This window comes from Ursus maritimus, unplaced genomic scaffold, assembly GCF_017311325.1.
Source record: "Ursus maritimus isolate PB19 unplaced genomic scaffold, ASM1731132v1 scaffold_21, whole genome shotgun sequence".
NCBI classification, from domain to species: domain Eukaryota; kingdom Metazoa; phylum Chordata; class Mammalia; order Carnivora; family Ursidae; genus Ursus; species Ursus maritimus.
The window spans coordinates 39,776,235-39,798,337 of NW_024424564.1; the positions used below are offsets into that span (position 1 = coordinate 39,776,235).

Consider the following 22,103-nt stretch of genomic DNA (forward strand, 5'->3'; position numbering starts at 1 on the left):
CTAAATACAACTCGTGGTGAGGCGGGTGGACGGCAGAAGGCCACCGTTCAATGTCCTTAGGGAGTCCTTTCTTAGGGCTTTTGATCACTAGACCTTTTATTTTCAAAGGAAAAAAAAAAAGGACAGCTGTTGGGTGCTACTGGCAGTTTCTTCCTTATATTGTAGAAAACAGCCTGTCCAACGCTTGTGAAGGAAGCCTTAAACCCTGGCTCACTCACAGGCTTTTTTGAGTACCTACTGTGTGCCAAGCACCAGGGGAAAATGTGAATAAGATGGGGAGGGTCTATAGTCTATACCCCCATGCCCATGCCTGGCATACCGTAGGTGCTTGAGAAAAGTTTGTTGAATGAACAGAATGCTGTAACTGTTCTTTATTAACCTTGCTGTCTCATCACATCACTTCAATGACTCCTATGACACTGGCTTACATTTTAGACCTTCTGTCCTAGAAATGGCCAGACAGCCCAGTCTTGGGCCAAACTAGAAAGATGTATGGTAGACTTGGCACCTGACCATTGGTCCAGCATGGCAGCTGAGAGCATGGGCTGCCTGTGTTGGAGTCCACGCTTCACTTCTTAGTCATGAGACCTGGGCATGTTACCTACCCCTGTTGTGCCTCGATATTCCTATCCATAAAGTGAGGATGCTCGTGGTACCCACCCCATACGGCTGCTGTGCAGATGAAATGTGGGAGCTGCTGGGCACACCATGAGCACTCGCCAAACTGTACCCACGACCATCCGTGTGTGTCACTCACTCAACCTTCTCTGATGCCACTTTTCCTAAGACGCACATGCGACCAACGTACTTAATACTTTCCGCATAATTGCCAACCCTTCCGTTGTCTCCAGGCACGCGGTAGGCTCTCACTATCCTCGTGTGGATGTGAAGAGCCTAGCAGTCAGGTTTGAGTCTTCATGTGGTTCCTTTGCACTCCCGTGGTCTTGACCTTGGTCAGGTTCCTGAAGTTAAGGGAGGCGCAGACCTGTAAAATGCAGGTCCTTCATTCACCGTGGGAAGGATTACACTTAACCAAGTGCCCGGCACACAATGAGGGCTCGATAAATAGTAAGATTGTTGTCATTCTCATAAACAGCACACAAGGCGCCTTTGGCTTTTGTGGCCTGGGGTGCCAAAGCTGCTTCACGTGGCGCCCAATGGAGCGCGCATGGCCGGGGCTGGGGAGGCACGGAGGGCGGGCAGCCTTGGGAAAGGGCCCGTGTTGCAGGCCCCACACGGTCAAAGCATTTTAAAGGCCTTGTATTAGAAAAATAAACCAATTAAATAATACTGCCCCCCATAAAAGCTGACTTTTAATGGACTCCATGGTAGGGTTTTCACCGTGGCGGTCCTGCAGCCACCGTCTCCGTGAGCCTGTCTGCCGCCATGGGGAGAGTTTAATCTTGCACGGCGTGAGCATAATTTTACAAGTTTTATGGCTGTTTTTTCTCCTCCGAAGTGTTGCTATGTCATTGTGCACCGAGGGCAACTTGCGTGCATGTAACAGTTTACCTCGTTTTTGGTGGAAATGAAAAATGAAGCAATAAATTAAAGAAAAACACAACGTGGATTTTTTCCCCTTCTTCTCGAGGCAGCCATGGGGGAACAAAGAGGCAGTGTTTGCCCCGCACAGCCTAATCAAATTCTAACGGCTTTTATGGGTGGACATTTGCCCGCAGATCGCCTCCCCGGGGAGGGCCGTGGGGCACGCCGTGTGTGCTTGGGGCTTGTCCCGCTGACCCCAGGAATCCCGGGGACCATTCCCTAGGGCCGGGATCAGCAAACGACAGCCTGAGGGAGGGATCCAGCCCAGCGCCTGTTTCTGTGACACGGTTGGAAAAAACATCAGAAGATTTCCTGACATGTGAGAAGGACACGAAATTCACCATCTGTGGCCATGAATGAGGCGGCGTTGGCACGGCCACGCCCCTTTGGCTGTGGCCTGTCCGTGGCCGCTGACCAGCGGCCCCAGAGACCGAGGGCCCAGGGCCCAAGCGCTGCCTGCCCTTCGGAGAAAAAGTGCAAGGACCCTCAGACAAAGGAGAAGGGGCGAGAAAATGCAGCGTCCGCTTTCCTGGAAGCGATGATTTACTCGCAGGGTTTGCACGTGGCTCGAAGGGTCAAGTCAAAGGAGAACTGCCTGAGAAAGGGTCGATTCACCTGGGGAACTTCCAGAAGGAATTGACTACTGGCAGAGGTGGCTTTCATCACATTTCTGACCTCAGGCTGGCTTCTGAGCGGAGCAAGGGGCCTGGCTGTGTCCCCCTCTGGCCAGCCCTCCCCGCCTTCTGTGTCTTTCTGGTCAGAGAGCCTTTGAGGTCGGCTGACTCCCATCAGCTCGCTGGATGGCTCAAGAGTAGAGAGGTTCTCACCGTCTCTCCCCAGGGTAAGCCGGTTTTCATCAGGAATCGTTCTGGGCAAATCCAGTGTACGTTTTGATTCCCTTCAGAAATTTGTAAGAAACGCGTTTTGGCCAGCACCCCGGTTTAAGTGTTCTGCTGATAGTAGTAAGTCATCGAATCCTCACAGCCAACGCAGGGGCTTAGATCCTCATCCCTGTTTCCCAGCTGAAGAAACACAGGCACAGTGAGGTTAGGTGCCTTGCCAAAGGTCACACAGCTGGAATGTGGTAGAGCCAGAATGCAAACCCCAGCTGTCTGCTCCAGGGAACATCGTGGGTCCGCTCTGTTGCCGCTATGCAAGGGCGAATTCTTTAGGCTTGTGGACGATCTCCTTTCCTTGTCCTGCCCGTGCCCCACCATGTCATTCCACAAGAAAATCGCCTCCTGGGGCGCCTGGGTGGCTCAGCTGTTAAGCGTCTGCCTTTGGCTCCGGTCATGATCCCAGGGTCTTAGGATCGAGTCCCGCGTCGGCTCCTTGCTCGGCAGGAAGCCTGCTTCTCCCTCTCTCACTCCCCTTGCTTGTGTTCTCTCTCTCTCTGTCAAATAAATAAATAAAATCTTTAAAAAAGAAAAGAAAATCGCCTCCCGTGGGAGAAGAAGACGTTTGTTCACTCATTTATTCGTTCCTCCCTCCTCCATGCCGCCCTCCCTTCAACAAATAATTATCAACAGGTGACTGTGTGCTAGGCTCTGGGAGGGACTGCCCAGAAGGAGGGTGTTTTGTGAACAAGAAGAATGAAAAAAGAAAGACTCCTGCACTTAAAAATAGTTCTTAGGGGGAGTGCCTGGCTGGCTCAGTTTCAGTTGGTGGAGGGTGTGACGCTTGATCTTGGAGTTGTGAGTTCGAACCCCATGTTGGGTGTAGAGATTGCTTAAAAAAACAACTACTGGCTTTTGAGGAGTTCCTTTAATTCTCCCTCTTTTATGTTTTTTAAATAAAACCCTGAGATCAAGAGTCAGATGCTTAACTGACTGAGCCACCCAGGTGCCCCCTCCCCCTCTTACTTGTAAGTGCTACCTCTGTCTGTTTACAACCATAAACCCTTGTCCTTTCTGCCTCAACCTGATATTTTCATTAAAAATAATAATTTACAGGAGGCTTTGGGGTGACTGGGTGTCTGACTTAGCCAGAGGGAAGAGCCCTCCAGCGGGTCTGGGGTTGGGGGGGCGGGGAGGTCCTGCCCGGTTCTCACGAGGCCATAACCAGGTGGTGGGGCGGGGCTGCGCAGGAATAAGAGGTTATAATTGATCATTGTGGGAGGAGGCTGGGGAGTTTGAAATATATCACCGAGCCGGGTGCTGGTAGAACTCACTTTCTTGGAACACCCTTGATGCTGTCTCTTGTAAGTATCTTCATTTGGGTGAGTTTTAGATGCCTCATTTTCTTAAAAACTTGCTGGGAAGAATGTTTAAGATGACTTATGTCCTTCTGAGTGTGGAGATGCCTGAATGCTGAGGAAGATACGCCATTGGATAAAGGCACAGCAGCTTTGCTAGAAGCTAGTTTTCTCTCTCTTCCTTTCCTACCTGTTTCTTCTTCCCCCACCTACCTCCGTGCCTTTTTCTTTGTCAGACAACAAGCCCTTGTTGCTCCTTTCTGATGAGCCTTCACTTTCTTTCCTCAGTCATGCGGAGGAACCCCTTCGGTGTGGACATCTGCTGCCGGAAGGGGTCTCGAAGCCCCCTGCAGGAACTCTACAACCCAACCCAGGTAAGCCCTGGAAACTTTTTGCTCTCTCGACTTGGTCTCCATGCATCAGTTTTTGCGGGGAGGGGAGAATGAAAAACTCCAAAATCTGGTTCTTTGGGGATTTGAAACTTCCTTGCACTGCCTGGCATTTTACCTTCAGTGGTTGTTTTCTTGGTCACCCTTTCTCTGTATAATGGCTCCGAAATTCTAGCAGGCAGCATTTAGAATTCGAGAAATGCTTTGGTGCAGCTGGACTAAGCTTTCCGACCTTCTCAGGTTTCAGAGCCACATAGTCCCAGGTGCCAGCAGTGGGGCTCTGAAATGATAGAGCCGGCTGGGCAGCGTCCCCTCAGCACCCCCGAAGAAGGTTCCCATGTGGATGAGCCTACCACCCTGCCCCCACGTTGGTTCATTGACGTCCAAGATGCCTCAAGAATTCCATCTCACTGTAGCCGGTTACCAAGACTCAATTCTGTGTGTGGGGGCGCTTTTTGTTAAGTGACTGTCATGGTAAATTGAGCTCGATTACGAAGAGTTTCTCTTGGAGCGAAATAAGCTCCAACCAAGGAAATGTGTCCCTGTGGAAAGCTAGGAGCCAAGGGAGGAGGCCTGGTCACCATGGCGATGGCCTCGGTGGTGTGTGTGGGCCTTGATGTGGAGACTCTAAGGCTGGTTCTCCTGCGGGAACATTAATTAGCACTCGATGCCAGGAACTGGAAAGTGAGCAACGAGTGGCCCATTGTCTGACCTTTGGTTGCCGTTGAGAAAAGAAAAACGTATTGCTTTGGCCTTAGTTGCTGAGCTTTATTTTGTATCAGATTCTTAATTTAGTATTTCTGTGGACTGTGGTGCTTGGTAGAGGAAGATGATGCATGGTCCTCAAAGATGCTGCGTCCCCTGAACTCTCGCAAAGGGAACTTTCTGATCCCACAGATCTGTCTCCCACCTGCACTCCCTTCTGGAAAAATGGACTCCTGCGTTTGTGCATCATGGGTGGCCCAACCAGGTGAATTTACTCTGTTAGCCCGGCTGCTCTTCGGAGTTCTAGTGTGAGGAGGCCTGATTAGCCAGGTAATTGCAAACTCACATTGCCTGAGGTTTCCTTATTGTGTTCTCTGGTGACTCAGCAGGGAATGTGATATTTGGGTTTTGTTTGGCGCCCAAATAATCTGATTATTATAGGCAAGTCTCCTAGCATGTTCGCATACCTGTCCTTAGGAAGAGGCAGAACTGGCCTCGACAAAGGATAGGATTTCTGGTAAGCCATGTTGAGAACAGTACGGGCTACTGAGATGCAAACCATTCCTGTCTTTTTGTTGACATGCTCTTTCTCAGGTCATTTTCCCTTTCAAAATACAGCTGCTAAAGCACTACTGTTTTCCTGGAGAAATTCTGTGGCCAGCATATGGTGTTCTGGGAGGACTCATTTCTGAAGTAGACACCCCCTCTGGACAGGAAGTCCACGGAGAGTGTCTGTGCCGTTTACTGTCATATTGCCAACACCTAACACGGCCTGGTCTATAGACGGTGCCCCCAAGTATCTGTGATTGAAAGAAAGAAAGTCTGGGTTCACATCCCTACCTCACCTCCAACTGGTTGTGCAACTTGAATACGTGATGAGTCCATGTGTCTGGAATGTTGGGAGGATAAAATAACTCTGATGTGTCAGGGACTATGTAAACATTTGTCATTAGCATGGTCATGAGGGTGGTTTCCATATTGGAAGCCTTGACTTCAGAGTCAGACATGGGTTCAAAGCCTGGTTTCTTCATTTCCTGGCTACGTGAGTGTGGGCAAGATATTTAAGCCCCCGAGACGGCCTTCCCTCACTTGTAACATGGTGCTAACCATACCTGCCTTGTAGTTTGCAGGAGAAGATGTACTTTGCTCAGTGCCTTCAATGGAGTTTGTTCGGATTCATTCACTCGTTCATTCATTTTTTCACTATCACTAGTGCCAGGCTCTGGACACCAGAGAGTGAGCTGGGCATGTGTGGTTAGCCTTCCATGTCTCATTCCTCTTGTAATCCCAGGGCTGTCGTGAGCGAGTGGACTGGAATCGGAGACCCAGCTTGGTGCATTTGTAAACCCACCAAAGGAGAGACAACCTACATGGGTAGAGGTCATCTCTTCCTTCTGGTGCTGTTTTGTTTTCTGGGTGAGAAGCTCCTTTAGCAGCCACCTAGGACCTGGGAGGGAGGATGGGGCTGGAGAGGCAGCTCTGGGAGCCATTCGTGAGGGCGTAGGTGGGTGAGTCACCTTCAACGAGAATGTTGTGGGCAAGCTGTCTGTCCCCCTTCTCTGGCAACCAGGAAAATGTCCCCACAGGAAGATCTCCCCGTTTCCTCGGGATGTTGCCCGGGATGTTTTTTCTTAGGCTGGTTTCCTTTACAAGCGGCAATTATGTTCCATTCCCACGCAAATACAGTCAGTGGTGCTTCTCGGAGACACTGTCTTGCTGACCACTTGGGCTGCCGTGGGCTGGGCGTTAAGAGGAGAGAAGCAAGCAAGCGCCTGGTTGAGTTCGGTTCAGTTTTGTGTCCACGAGACACGTACAAGCTCCGCGCCCGACCGGGCATGGTTGTGGTTTGTTGTGTTTCCCTACCAGCCAAGCTGCTGAAGCCGCTAAGCCTGGACTGATGTTATCACCGAGGCAAATGACAAACCCTGTAAATTGCTAGAAACCAAACTGCTCCTAGAGCTGCCATTTCCCCATCTTATGCTGACTGGGTATTTGGGTTTGATACATGATGGTGAAAACAGGAACTGTTTATTGTAGATAAGAAACCAATGTTAGAGCAAGAAGGCACCATCTTAGTTAACCATGTACTGGTGCTGTAGACCAGACGTTATCTAGATGCTTCTAAACATCTCATGGAATGCTTATAATCCCCAAACGAGGTCTGCCACTCCCATTTCACGAATGGGAGAGCTGAGGCCAAGAGTTACCCAGCTTGCCTGGGGCTACAGAGCTAGTCAGAAGCAGAGTAAAGATTCAAACCCAGGACAGACTATAAATCCATTTATCTCTATGCTACACTCACTGTCACCAGCAAAGTTCTCTTGGCACGAATTACCCCGTCTCCCCTCCGAAACAACAGAATCACACCCAGATTTTTATTGGATAAAGGCTTAAACACTCCCTTGCGGGAAATCGGCTATAATCTGATTTTTGTGTCCAAGGTTTTCTTATTTCAGTGCCTCACAAACCCCTCACCACTAAAACAACAACTGGTTAAAAAAAGTTTATGGTTGATATTCTTAGAAAAACTGTGCTCTGATGTCTTATAATTTTCCCAGTTCTCTGCTGTCTCCCTGGCCCCAAAATAAAATGTAATTGCTGATCAGATCAGCTGGTGTCAAGTCACCGAAAGTTCAGGAGTTGCCAACTGCATATTTGTGGGCCGAGCGCATCTGCGGGCCGCCCTGGTGCGGCTCAGACTCACAGGGCAGAGCTCCGTCGTCAGCCATTAATAGGGCATAATTGCCCCCCAAATGCCAGCGGGAGCGAGACAGCTTGTCCTTCTGCCTCGCCCACCTCCTGGTCCTCTCGTGGGTTCCTGAAATCTTCACAGCATCACTCATGTGGTTCAGCCCTGCCCTGCCTGGTGCTTTCTTTAGCATTGCTCCTTGCTCTGTGATTACTGCGTTCCCGGAAGACAGATGCACAGCCCAGGGGCTGACCAGGAATTCATAAACACAGTCTAGAAGCCTTGCAGGAGTGCACTAGGCCCAACTGTCGACAGGCATTCCTGAGGGCCTGGGAGGGCCAGTCCGTGTTTGAGGGCTCTAGCAATATTCTGGGTGAGCTGTTTGAGGCCAAAAAAAAATTTTTTTTGGAGGAAAAAAACAAATATCTGTTATTTGGTGGCCCCTTGATGGCCCAGTCTTCAATATGCTAAAGTAGATTTACCTCTCTGTAAGGTAGGCTCCAGGAGGAAGGATCGAAAGAGGGAGAAAGGAAGGACAGTTACTCTTCATTGAAGGTATAATCTCCTTTCACTCTACTAGACCATGCTGTTCGAGGCATTTCTGCACATATCTCATTGAATCTTTACAACAACCCGAAAAGGAAGGTTGAAACCCATTTTTTAGGTAAGTTAAGTGCGGTTCAGTTAACCAAGCCATTTGCCGAGATCACATAGCTCCGAGACGGTAGCGCCGGGCCCATCTGACCTGGCGAGATGGTAGGAGCATGAGAGCCTACCCCTTCACGTTTTCCAGGTGGAAAAAAAATGCTGCTTTGAGGTCCCCATCCCTAGTGACTCAAGCTGAGACGGTTGTGCTCAGGATTGTGGTGAAATTCCCACAGTCAGGGGCCAAGGCTTGGGGAGTGATGTGGAATGCACAGATGTCCGATCAACAACTGAAGTTTGGGGTTCTGCTTCCTGAACCTAGGATTTGGAGAGGCTTTGGCTCTTGGTTGCGGCCGGGCTGAGCAGGAATGCCCTCAAGAGCTCTGCTGTGGGATAGCACATCGTGATGAAATTGGGAAGTCGGGGTCTTCCGTTAAGATTAGATTGATAAAAGCTTGAATTGTCCAAGAGGGGTTGGGGGGGGCTCTTCCGGCACAACCTAAATAGCTTTCTCAGCAATGCTTGCCAAACTGTTTCTTCTGCACACATTTATAGGCTAAATGGAGGGAAAATACATGGGGAGGAGAGGCATGTATGTAGTAGGACATGATAAATGCTATCCAATAGAAGCTTCTCAGTTACGGGCGAATTGGGAATAAGTACTCAACCCTTTAAGGTACAGGGCAAATGGGAGGCTTTGTAGAGGGGGTGGCATTTGAGCTAGGCCTTTGAAGACACATCAGGCTTCACCTGACAGGGAGGAGGAAACAGCATCAGGGAGGGGAGGAACAGCAGGAGTGTGGGCCCCAGGTGGGATAGTCCGTGGCATGTTCAGAGCATGGTGAGGGGTTTGTGGCTGGAGTGAGGAGCATGTAGGGAGCTGGTTGGAGGGAAGGCAGGAAGGGCAAGGTGGTGCCAGCTGGATCGTCTGCCCTTGTGGGTGGTGTAGTCTTTACCCGCCGGCAGGATTGGTGGTCCCAAGGAGCCCAGAGGAGATAGTGTACAACTCATGAACCAGCTGCTGCTCCTGAGTCAAGCCACTTGTTAACTGTGGGGTTTCTCTAAGGCAGGGCCTGTCCCCTTCTTGCCACAAAATGAACGAGATCTGGGGTTCTCAGCCCTGGCTGCCCACGAGGACCACTCAGGGAGCTTTGACACAATGGCCAGTGCCCAGGCCTCACCCAGAGAGTCTGCTTTTGTTGGTGGGTCTGGGGTAGGGCTGGGGCATCAGTGTTCTTTAGAACTGCCCGGTGATTCTGGGGGGTGGCGGAGTTCAGAAGCACCGGATTGGCGGGTCCCTAGGGGTCCCTCCAGTTCAAAACTCTTTGATTCTTTGATTCTCACATGACCCATCTTTGGAAAAGCCCCTCAAAGCATTCACACCGAGGCTGCTCCCTGTCGTTTCTTACGAAGGCCCTGGGTCAGCTTTGAGCACTCAGCCTCCCGGAGGTCACAACCCCTCGCGCTCCATTGGCGGCTTCGTGAAGTTGAGGCCCTCCGTGTGGGAGACTCCGCCAGCGCCGTGTGGACAGACCCAAGAGGCGGAGCCCCCGGCAGGGTTTTGGGAGGGGCCCTGTGTCAAGGGACACTTGAGCCACGGGGCTCTGGACCCGTGGAGAGCCCAGACTCGTCCATGCCACGCATCAGCTGGGCACTTCAGAAGGAGCAGCTCCAGCCTTCCGAATTTTCGTTTGGGAAGACTGCTGCTAATGGTCGGACACCTGGAGAAGGCAGGGAAGAGTAGACACTGTACAGCCCCCAACTCTGGGCAGTTAGTCCCTTCATTACCAACCACCTGGTGAATGACGAGTCCATCCAATTATCTTGTTTTGACCCAACAGCTGTCTGCCAGCCACGGAGGGAATAATTGATTTAGCTGTGGACTGGCTCCTTATGCAAAGATATTACTTACCATCAGCCTAGCAGAACGGCAGCTGGCCGGCAAAGATGAAATATTACACGAACTTGATCTTACCCACAGTGCTTGGGAGAATGCTTCATTATTAATTGCAAGTTACAATAGATGAGCGAGCCCAATGCAAAAACCAGGGATAGTGGGCCGCCTCTTTCACCATGACCGGTGGCTCTATTACTTTTGAACCAGGAAAGGCGCCCTGGTCAGATTTCCAATCAAGCCAGGACAGAGGGGGACTCTAGCGTCAGACACGATTTGGGTCAGAGGAGAGAGTAGGATGCTTGAAGGAGCTGGGGAATCCCAGCCCAGGTGGGTGGCCTGGGGCGATGACTTGACCTCCTAAGCGTCGGTTTATCTGTAAAATAGGAACATAATACAGTCTTGGAGTTTGTGAGTTTCAAAATCACGTATAAAAAACACCTGCGATTGTACCCAGGAAGAGCTGGTGTTAATCAGTAGCCAACAATGGTCTGAGTTGAGTTAGGAGACCTGGGACTTCTCTTAGAGGGTCTGGGCTATGCGGGGCCCCTCTACTACAGGCTGACACTTTGCAGCTGCACTTGGAATCTTGTTGAATAATAGTAAGATAGAATGATTTCCTCTTGCTTGAAAGCTACTGGCTATTCATCGTGAGCCCTTCCTAAAAATTTTGATTTATGTTATGTGTCTGGTTGACTCTTATTAAGAAGCTGGGCATGCTGATCGATAAGGCCATGGGTGCGTGGGGGGGAATGTGGGGGGGTACCTGTACACTCAACCTATGGCCTGGAACATGGCAGATAGGGCCATTGAGTTGTGTCTCCTGCAGTTGTGTTTGTCATACCCCCGTCCCTCGTGAAGTGCTTATTTAAGTGCTTTATTTAAGACCCCCCTTCTCTGTGTGGTGGCACTGTGATGCCTTCAAGCATGTGGCTTCATCCACATCTCACTCAGCCCATCTTTAGAGCCAGTTGCTCTGTTTCAGGAAGCCTACTTGGACCCAGTATATTCAAACTGAGGTAGTGAGCTCAGTGCCCTCATGGGGTTTTTCTGTGTCAGTCTGTGTGACTATAATCTGGCCTCTTTCAACCAGAGAAGGGCATCCGAGTGACAAAATGACCTCGGTCATTTCCAAATGGTAGCACAGCTGTAAAATCTGCCATTTTCAGAAAGTTATTTCCTAAATTACCCTCAATTATAAGAGGACTCTACATAATTTGATTTTTCTGTAAATTGCACAACTCAAGCAGCTTCTCAACCAATTGGATTTGAACCTTGTCGGATGCATAGGGCTGAAACTAAGCCCTGGCTTGTTCTCAGATTCTCTGCAGGAGAGACCAGGGTGGGGGTGGGCATTGTCCCCTGCCCCCTACCCCCCCTTCCTTCCCGATAGTGAAGTTGGCCTGCAGATCTCGTGGGGAGCAGGCTTTCCACCCCATCTTCACCACTAATTACTGTGAGATCACGGGCAAACAGTCCAAGTTTTCTAGCACTGGAGACCTTGTTTATAAAGAAGGAACAAAGGGGTGTCTGGGTGGCACAGTTGGTTAAGCGTCCGACTCTTGGTTTTGGCTCAGGTCATGACCTCGAGGGTCATAATCTTGGGGGCATGCGATTGAGTCCCGGGTCCAGCCACACGCAGGGCTCTACGCTCAGTGTGGGGTGTGTTTAAATTTCTCTCTCCTTCTCCTTCTGCCCCCCGCCGAATAAATCTTTAAAAAAAAATAAAGAAGGAACAAAATAACAACAGGTCAGTTATCAAAGATTAAATTAGAAAGTATATGAAAAGGGGCACCTGGGAGGCTCAGTCAGTTAAGCCTTTGACTTCAACTCAGGTCATGATCTCAGGGTCCTGGAATCAAGCCCTGCTTTGATCTCCCTGCTGAGTGGGGAGTCTGCTGCTCCCTCTCCCTTTGCCCCTCCCCCTGCTCATTCTCTCTCTCTCAAATAAATAAAATCTTAAAATATGAAAAGTTCTGGGCACATGACAAGCTATTCAATCAATGCTGATTTTTTTTTTTTTTTTAATTAGCTCAGATGAACCCTCTTTCGGGAAGCTCTCCCTGATTTGTTTTCCTCCCCAAACTCAGATTAAGTGTCCTTCCAGAATGGTGCTGCCTACCAGGAATAAACAGCACTCATATATAATTTGGAATTTTCTATAGCCACATTTTGAAAAGTTAGAATAGGCGAGGTTCATTTTAATACTATTTTATTTAACCCAGTATATCCAAAATGTGATCATTTCTACATGTAGTCAGTATAAATTATTAAGATATTTTATGTTCTTGGGCACCTGGCTGGCTCAGTAGGTAGAGCAGGCGACTCTTGATCTCAGGGTCATGAGTTCAATCCCCACGTGGGACATGGAGCCTACTTAAAGATTAAAAAAAATATGTATATACATATATATGTATATTTTACGTGCTTGTTTTTGTACTGAGTCTTTGAAGTCTGATGTATATTTGACACAGCACATCTTGACGCGGACTGGCTGTGTGTCACCTCAGTAGCCACATGTGGCTGGCGACCGCCATATTGGACAGTGCAGGCCTCTAATACACCCCCTTGCCCCACCCCCACATTTCCTTCATTCATGACCCTTAGCCTGAAATGATGTTATTAGGCCTTGAGCCCCCCGAGGGCTGGGGCTGTGTCTTGTTCACGCTGTTTCAGGCCAGCACTGAAGAGGGCCTCACATCAGCAGATGTTTGGGCAGTGAAGGCAGTGGCCTGCCTGTGCTTTGAGCAAGTCTGGTGTGTGGACATTCATGCTGAGGAGGTGACTGGGGCAGGAGTCTCCTGGGGCCAAGTGAGGTCCCTGGTCTAGAGAAGACTCCAAGCCAATGCCTCGTGTCTCCCCAAAAACATTTTTGCGTACAAGTACCGTGGAAGGGCTGATGCTTAGAAGGGTGCCGATCCTTTCCATCTCAACTTGCATCTGGTAAGATTCTTTCTGGAGGCCAGCATGTGTCAGTGTGGGAGGTTGGAGAGAATAGGTTCAGGGGTTGGGTGCTTGAAGGAACTGGGGAAAGCGAGCCACAGCCTGAAAGGAATGCAGGGGTGGGGTGGGGGGATTGCTCAAACCAGACCTTGCCCTCCCTCAATCCTTGGTCCACATCTCATCCCTGCTTGTTTCTAACCTCTTGTCCTCCCTCCTTCCCTCCTTCTTCCATGGCCTGTGGCACAAGTAGCCACTCAGCCAATGTGCATTGAGTGAAATGGAGCTGAAATTCCCTGATCCCCTCCCTCCCCTCCCTCTGCGTACCTCCTCGGGTTTGCTCAGGCTGCCTAACAGAGGGCCCCAGACTGGGCAACTGACAGAACGGAAACCTCTTGTCTCACGGTGCCGGAGGCCAGGAGTCCAAGATCAAAGTGTTGGCAGGGCTGGCTGGTTCTGAGAGCCTCGAGGAAGAACCTGTTCCTTGCCCCTTGCCTGGCTTCTGGTGGCTTGCTGGCAGCCTTTGTCTGTGGCTTGAAAAGTGTCCCCTCTGTCTCCGACTGTCCCCCTCACGAGGTGTTCTGTGCGTGCGTGCACACGCATCCAAATTTCCCTTTCTTAAAAGGACTTGAATCCTATTGGATCAAGGGGCCACCTACTCCAGTAGGACTTCATCTTAATTAATTACATCTGCAATGACCCTATTTCCAAATAAAGTCACATTCACAGGTACTGGGGGTTAGGCTTCAACATATGAATGTATGTGTTGGGGGATGAGGGTAGACACAGTGGAATCCGTAACACCTGCTCTGTGCATAGCACTTTGCTAGAACCTGGGACTCTTAGGACAAAGAACCTTGCCCTGTTATCACATACTTTGACAGGTGCATTGGCCAGTAAACCGACCGTTACGGAATGAAATCCTATTTCAGTTCAGCGCCCGATGCTGGAGGAGCGTAGACAGATCAGATCATTAACCTAGACTAGGTGTGAGCACAGCCTGAGCCAGGGCACAGGAGAGGTGGCCCACAGAGGGACAACTGGCTCCCCCCTCCCTGCTCAGTTAACAGAGCCGCAAAGGAGACGGGACATGCGAACTTTCAAGGGACTGAAAGCATCGTCCCTCCTGGGTGGGCGTCTGATCCTCCCCTGCCCCTCTGGTTAGACAGGCCAAGGATTTGTGGAAAAATGGGTTCCTCCGTGGCTCCTGACTTCTAGAAAGTTGCGGCAGCTCCAGGGCCTCCAGCTGATCTTCTGCTGTTCGATATCTACATTACCACGCTGGGAGGCACTGCCAGGCTGGCCTTGTCCCAGCCTTGGCAGGTGTTGGGCAGCCCTGGAAAGAAGCTGGCCATTCTGGAATACACCACACGGGTGTGACGCCTGGGCAGACCGCGGTGCTGCCTAAAATGGCCTTTTGCAACATTTCTTTTTCTTCATCTTAAATCAGGGCTTTAAAGCCACAAAACAGCCAAGATGCTGTCTGGCAGTCATTCTGAGTATTGGAGAAACTGCTCTGACCGTCTGTTCTGTCTCCAGCATGTTCCCTACAGGAATATCCGCAGATCGAGCCATGGATATAATGATGTCCTGCCAGTGCAGAGCTCCGTTTTTGAGAGCTGGGCAAGTTCAGTGCTTGTTTGGGTCCAGGCCTTGTGTCCTGTCCCGGTGTTTGGGGAAAAGCTCTGAGAAAAAAGGGCGTGTCTGAGGCCACACAGCCTAGAAGTGGATAGGAGCACGGGCCTTGCAACCAGCCCGCCTGGGCTAGAATCCCAGGGCCACCACCTGCCAGCTGTGCGACTTGGGAGAGCTGAGCTTCTCTGTGCCCGTTTCCTCACGTGCAAAATGAGGGTCATATTGGCCTCTATCTCCCGGGCTGCTCGTGAGGACTAAATGAATCCAGACACGTGAAGTGTTGGCAAAGGTGACTGGCGCTCAGTGAGGCCAACACGAGTATTTGCTGTTTGCTGCTGCTATTGTTATCCAGACACAAAAGCCGGAAAGGCGCCCATGATCTCTAGGGACACGTGAGCAAGTCCAAGTTCAGATCACTCGGAAGACAGAGCTCCGTTTAGCTGGATTGTCTTCTACACGTGAAAAGGGAACTCCATCTTTAAAGCTTGGGTTCTCTGCTTGGGCTGCACCGAGCCTCACAAAGGATATTGAACAGATCCCAAAGCTCAGGCTCTGGGCTTTTACTACTCAAAGCCAAGTCCAAGGACCAGCAGTCTTGGCATCCCCTGGGGACTTGTCAGAAATGCAGAGCCTTCGCCCCCACCTCAGCCTGCTGAGTGGAACTGGGGAACCCTCCTGAGCAAACAGCCCACTCCCTGGGGCTCCCAGCAGCAGCATGGGTCCCGTGCATTGGATAACTAGGGACAAATGCATGGGCTTTGGAGACGGGGAAACCAGAGAGGTCCTTACCTCTCTCAGAGCCTGGCACACTTGTGCTTTCTGAAAACTTAGGAAGTAGAAGCTGTGTTTGTGCAGCATGGAGTGCTCGTCCATGGCAGGGACCCGGAGTCCCGTGGTGGGCTAGCTAGAGGACCGGCCTTGCAGTTCCTCTGGGGGCATTAGATATTCCTAATGCGCTCAACTCAGGGAGAAACGAAATGGGGCTTTGAGCAAGTGCCCTGAAGGGAAGGCCACTGCAGTGCCTTTAAAAGGCAGCCCCCTCCCTCCTGGATGCTGTGTCCCTGGGGTGAAGGGGATTTGCGGGGCTTGGAGCAGAGCTGCGCTCCCTTGGGTGGCCAGAGTCCAAGTTCTCTTCTTGGATTGGGCTGTTCCTGACCTCACTTTGTTAAGAAACAGGCAGGAGGAGCCCAAGGTAGGCACCTACATCCTCCCCGCCCCACCCCCCACTCTAGCCTTTTCTGCAAATGACGTTTTTAGGTGTCCTCCTCCGCTATCACCCTCGCCCCCACATGCAACAGATCCCAAACAATGTGGTTTAATGGGAAGAGAAGGGAATTTAGAGCCCTAAGTCCTGAGTTGAAATTCTGCCTTTTTTCACTTATCAGTGGTGGGATCTTGGGCAAATATCTCAACATCCCGGGGCTTCAGTCACCTTGCCGGGAATGTGGGGAATAATTTATTTACCTTTAGGTAAAGAGGCCACATAGTACAGTGAAAACCTGGCATTCTCCCAATCAGGCTGCCTCGGTTTAAAGCCATACTTACTGGCAGAGGCACCTTGGGTCGATTCCTAAATGCTGGATGCCTCCGTGTCTTTATCCGCGTAATGGGGATAACAGCAGTACCTGCCTCTTGGAACCGTTCTGAGAATCTAATGAACTGACTCGTGTCAAGGGCTAGGACAGTAGCCAGCACTCATGCTGTCAAACGTGCCAGCGAGCATTATGGTTTTTTGCCTTTATGTTTTCATCATTAAAATTCCCCACTGTTCTTCCTTCAAAACTGACTATCATCCCAGCCTGGGTCGCAGTCACTGACCGAAGAGAAGCTTCTCTTGCCCTGTGACTTTTACAGTTCCTCACATTTGAACCACCTGTTACTGCTCTTCAAATGCACCATTCCTCAGTTTGCAGCCGAGGGGACTGAGGCACAGAGAGGTGGTGTTGTCCTTTAAAGTCACCTGAGCAGGGCCATCTGGGCAAGTAGAGGACTTGCAGAGCCACGATTCAATCCAGCTCCGAAGCCCCTGGCTCCGGGGAGCAGGCCCCCTCTACTGGCTCAGCTGGTGGAGAGCTTCTTGGCCTACACGGATCACCTGAACGTCTTTGCTTCTCAGTTCCCTGGTCCTGAAGTAGAGGTGAAACCCACTGCTCGCGTGAGCGTCCGTAAAGGAGCTGGCTGCGTGCCTGCCCTCAGTTGCTGGTCAGCGGGGACTCGATGCGGTGAAGACTGCAGGTTCCCCAGGCACAGCTGGGGGAAGCCAGGTCCAGGGCAGGAGGCGGTGATGGGAGCAAGGATGATGGGGGCTCTGTGCACCTGCATCCAGAGCCCGTGACTTCTCTCTGCTTCCATGCTTCGAGACCTCTCGCAGAACCTCACGCAGCCCCCCTTACGAGTCAACAGAGTATCCTTGAACCAGGAACAGGATTGCTCAGGCCAGAGATGGTGCCTGAGACCGGGAAATTGCAGGGGAGTCGTTGCATGGGTTTAAGAGCTGGGAGGCTGCTTTGAGGTGTTCCTTTTTTGAGCATTTCCCTGCCGAGGCACGTGACCATCTGCAGTTTTCTCCCCGATTCATTCTTCTTTCGGAAGGGACCTGTTTAACCAGCAGTAGCTGAGTTAAAATAAAATTAAAATAAAAACAGAGGGAATTGTAGGAAATGATTAACTCATCCCCCAAACTCACTTGTCGCCAAGGCTGAGGAATTAAACTCACACCAAGCTGTTGGATTTTGCAGGCGGAACATTTTGGGTTCCACTTTTCAAGAGCAACCTGGAAGTCCATTAACTAGGGACACCTTGTAATCTTTGCAGAGGGACAGATTTGAATCTGAGAACGCCGGTGCCTCAGCTAATAAGTGAGCCCATCCATCCACAGCCTTGTAATTCTGTGATTATCATTCCCAGAGCACGTTCGTTCCAGGACTCATGGAGCAACTTGAAAGTCCTATCTCCTTTCATAGGGAAATTACATGCTAGAATGACATTTGGAAATAAGGAGGCTGTCATGGGACATGTCCCTCAAAAGTATTTGTCACCACTTAGACTGGCTCACAAAGAGCATCTCCACCTTCTCTCTGCTTTGGGTCTCTCTCGTTCGCAGAGTGGTTAATCTCCGTTTAGAATCTCAGCCTCGGCTCTCAGTAGGTTTTCCTCCAGTTTACAGGATAAATGAGCTGGTGTCTGAAAAGAAATGTGACTTTTTAAAGGAATTGGCAGATACTAGGGGAGTTCAGAAGCAGCTGACATCCAATTATTCATGGTCCTGGGGGAAAGGGATTGAATAAGAAATAGAAATCCACAGATAATCTCCAAACCTCTTGTTAGTCAATAGCCTTCTCTTCCAACATGCCTTTAACCAGTGCCAAAAAATGGGCTGATTCATCGCTCTCTTCAAAACTGAGATCTTAAGAGATCGGTACAGGAGAGATAACTTGCCAATTCCTTTCTTAATGAGAAGGATCTAGAGGAACTGATTTCTGCCCCCCACCTCCCGCTCCCAAGCAAAGTGCCATTTTTTTTCTTGAGCAAGTGGCAAAATGAGCTTACTGTGTTGGTTGGTTTGTTCATTGTCTTATCAGAGAAGAGCATATAACATTGCAGTTTTCTTTTTGCTAAAAAAAAAATATATATATATATTGGGATTCAAGCCTAGGTAATCTTGAAATAAGAACCAGGAGCTAGCAGAATGAGTCAGTTGCAATTGATAACGGAGTCTCCCTCCCCAGGGTACTATGGTGTAACTCAGTCGTTGGGGGTGGGGGGCGGAAGAAGTGATAAGCATCTTGTGAAGATAAGGCCTTGCCAAAAACAGCCCCTGGCAAATTGTTGCCATTCGTTATCCAATTAGTGCACCCGGTGCAGGCTTTCTTGAGCCTAAGAAACCCTGCTTGTCTTTATCAGTTTGGATGTTCAAATTTAACTTGCTAAATAGCAATGTCCAAATCCAGTGCAAATCTTGGAAGGTAGCTGTACTTCTGATCTCAGGCTTTACACAGTGGAATCCTGGGAAAATCCATAGATTACAGCCAGCAGTTTGGGGGGGGGGCACCTTAATCATGGCCTGGGGAAAGGATCTGTCTGGGGGATAAAAGTGAAGCCAGCCTCGATGGTAAACACGTACAGCCGGGGCTGCTGAACCCGGTTAAGGGAACCAGAACAGACAACCGTTCTTCTTCTCCGTTGCTGTCCTCAACTTTGCCCTTGACCCAGGGGCATTCACAGCCCAAGGCCTGGAGTTACTTGCCTCCTGAACTGTGGTAGACAGAACAGCCCCACAAAAGATGTCCACATCCTAATCCCTGGAACCTGTGGGTAGGTTACCTCACATGGCAAAGGGACTTGGCAGTTGTGGGCAAGTCAGGGATTTTAAGTAGGGAAGATCCTTGTAGTTGGGTTCAGGGTAATCACGAGGGAGGTAAGAGATGGAGAAGGGATGACGATGGAAGCAGGGGTCAAGGTAATGTGAGGCCCAAGCCATGAGCCAAGGAAAGCACGTGGGCTCCAGAAGGAACTGCCCACACCTCGATCCCAGGGCCTGGGGCCCCCAGAACCGGGGGAGAATACACTTGTGTTGGCTTTAGCTGCCGATTTTGCGGCGATATGTTCCAGCAGCCAGTAGGAGACTAATCCCTGAACTCCCCCGTCCAGGGTTTGAGCGAGGCCAGGAAGATGCTGGGTTGGTGACGTTAGGAAAGTGGAATCTAGCAGCGGTCTGCTGGGGGTGAGAAGTGGGAATAGTGCTGACGGCGATACTGCCTTCTCCAAAGGTTGCTACGAGCATGAAGTACTGTGAAAATAGGTAGCATATCTAAGTTGTGAGCCAGGCACCCTGCTGGCCGAGGCTCTGGCTCTTTTTGGCTCCCTCTCCCCTCCAGGGACAGGCTGGGATGGAGCTCAAGCCCTTAAATTCGTAAGCATCTCTTCGACACCCATACACAGCACCTGAAACTTCCATCAGATCTCTGTTTCGTTGACGGGGTCCTGTGGGTGGGCGGTCCTCCCGCTATGTTTAGTCAGTACATTAAAGAAAAGGACTGAAGACCTATTTGGACTTTACAGTGTTCTGTTGGTCAAGATTTTCCTTCATGGTAACATAATGCCTCCAGTGTTCTCCAAGGATCGTCCTAAAGCCTGGCCTCATGGAAAATCACGCCCTATAGATGGAAAGAGAAGGAAGCTCAGAATACTCAGTCCCCCAAAGCAAGCTCTTAATAAACTGAAATGAGGCTACACTGTAAAGTCGAGGCTAGAAGAGGGAGTAGGGTGTGCTGGTGTAGAGCACACAGCCCTGCCAGCACTCGCTGGGGGGCCTCAGGCAAGTTACTTAACCTCTCTGTGCCTTGGTTTTCTGATCTGTCCATGTAGGGATAATCCTAGTACACGCCTCAGGGGTTTGTTGCAAGGACTAAATGAAGATATGGTGGTAAAATGCTTAGAGCAACGCTGGGCGCCTAGTAGGAGGTCACTGTACAGCCACAACTGTAAGCAGGGTCTGTTGACTTCTAGTTCAGTGCTCACTCCAGGGTTGACCACATACTAAGAGCCAAGGCACCCGAAAGCCACCTCATTCTGCTGAAGCATTCTAAAGTGCTAAACCAAGTCGGTTCCTTAAATTCTAGAACAGGTCCACACGTTTCCTTGACGGTGAGCGTTGCAGGTCTTTGTTGTGACAGGTCAGCTATGCCATTGCAGGGCAAAGGCAGCCTAGACAATGTATAAATGATGGGATGCGGCTGGATTTGGTCCACAGGTAGCCTTTTGCACAAGGCTGAGAGCAAGAAGCCCCAAGTTCAAGTCCCAGCTTCACCCCACCGCAAAGGGTGTTCTTGAGCAAGTCATGCAGGCTCCCAGGGCTCAGGTCTGTCACCTGGAAAGATGGGAATAATCTGTCTTAGGTGATGGTGCAGACGAGGAGCCCCATGTGGTTACTCACATTTTGCCGCTGGGGTACAGTTCTGGTCCAGGCCGCCGCTCGTAGATAGCCGTGCACGTGGTGTCGGACGCTGGGTGCTGGCCACCAGCCCTCCCGTCTGCGGTTGCGCGGTGAAGTCGGGAAAGGCTTATTTAATTTCAGTTACGGGCATCTTGTTTCGGGATAGGAGAAAAGCACCGCCCTCTGAAAGCTCCCCTTCACTACCGTGAGATGGGTCTCAAGCAACACATGCCTTCCGTGGGGCGCGAATTGATCTCCATTCTGGAAATCGCAAACGAGCGAAACGACTGTGATGAATGGGGGCTCCAGAGAAGCACAATGCTGGCTCTCAATGTCTCAGGCTGGAGAAGGGGAACCTGAAGCCTTTATCGAGGGAAGACGGGTGGTAAATGAATTGCCGAGCTGAATCGCAGCCTGGTTAGTGAATAAAAAGCACTGTGCTAAGCAATTACGCATCTCATTAAGATGCACTCAGTCTCGGCCTCGACACTGAGGGAATTGTCAGAGCAATTACGCGCAAACCTCAATTTTGAGACCTGAAAAGGGGTCAGTACATAATTGGCAGGAGAAGAAAAAGGAGGGAGGTGGTTTAAAACAATAGGTATGAAAAGGCTGTCGCAGCAAGGAAGATTGGAGGTAAGAGGCAGACTCCCCGGTCACTCAAGACTGAGTGCGTGTGGTCTCCGAGTCACAGCCAGGCCACGTGGACCGTGCGTTTGGTGTCCTTTATAGGCCGCCTTCGGACTCAAAGCCGTTTACTGTGTAGAAAGTGTGGTGCTTGCCGCATGTCTGTCGAATAAGTGAATGAAGGGGGCGAGGGCATGAAGAACAAACTAAATAGCCAGTAATTCACGTAAAGCGAGGGTCATGATCGTACCTCCTTCATGTGGCTGCTGTGAGAATGAAATGGGACGCCGCACCTAGAATCCTCAGCCCGGGGCCTGGTACTAGCAGGTGCTCGATTTCAGCGAGGGCAAGGGCTGTCAGCAAGGGCTGCTGTCACCACAACACCACACAGAGCGGAGGCCTCCCATGATAGACGTTTCTGCTGGAGGCTGGACGTCCAAGATTGAGGCGCTAGCCGGGTCGACGTCTGGTGAGGCCTCTTCCTGGCATCCAGACAGCCACCCGCCCCTCATGGTCTTTTCTCCGTGTGAGGGGAGAGAGGGCAGAAAGGGATCCGGTGTCTCTTCTAAGGACACCAATTCCTGTTGGATGAGGGCCCCATCCTTATGACCTCTTTTAAACTGGATTAGCTCCTTCAAGGCCCTGTCTCTAGATACAGTCCCACTGGGGCTTAGGGCTTCAGCATACAGATTTGGGGAGGACGCAGTTCTGTCTGTAACATCCAGGAAAGAATCAGCCTTTGCTTTTGTAGTTATTAGACCCAACCTTGTTCTAAGCAGCGACACAAAACCTTTGAAACCGCTGAAATAACCTCTTCCCGGGATGAGAAATCGGAGATTCCCGAACGTTCTGGAAAATGGGTTGAACTTCCAACAACATCCGTCCTTCCACCCGGTGCGGGGTGG

General features: G+C 50.5%; 1 protein-coding gene across 2 annotated transcripts in view; it reads left to right on the forward strand.

Moving 5' to 3' along the window:
• Positions 1-22,103, forward strand: part of CHST11 (carbohydrate sulfotransferase 11) — a 250,194-nt gene that overhangs the window by 112,532 nt on the left and 115,559 nt on the right. For both annotated transcript variants that reach the window (XM_040637403.1, XM_008705671.2), the window contains exon 2: positions 4,028-4,113. In XM_040637403.1, coding sequence (XP_040493337.1) covers positions 4,028-4,113 — 86 coding nt within the window. The remainder of the gene's footprint in view (positions 1-4,027; positions 4,114-22,103) is intronic.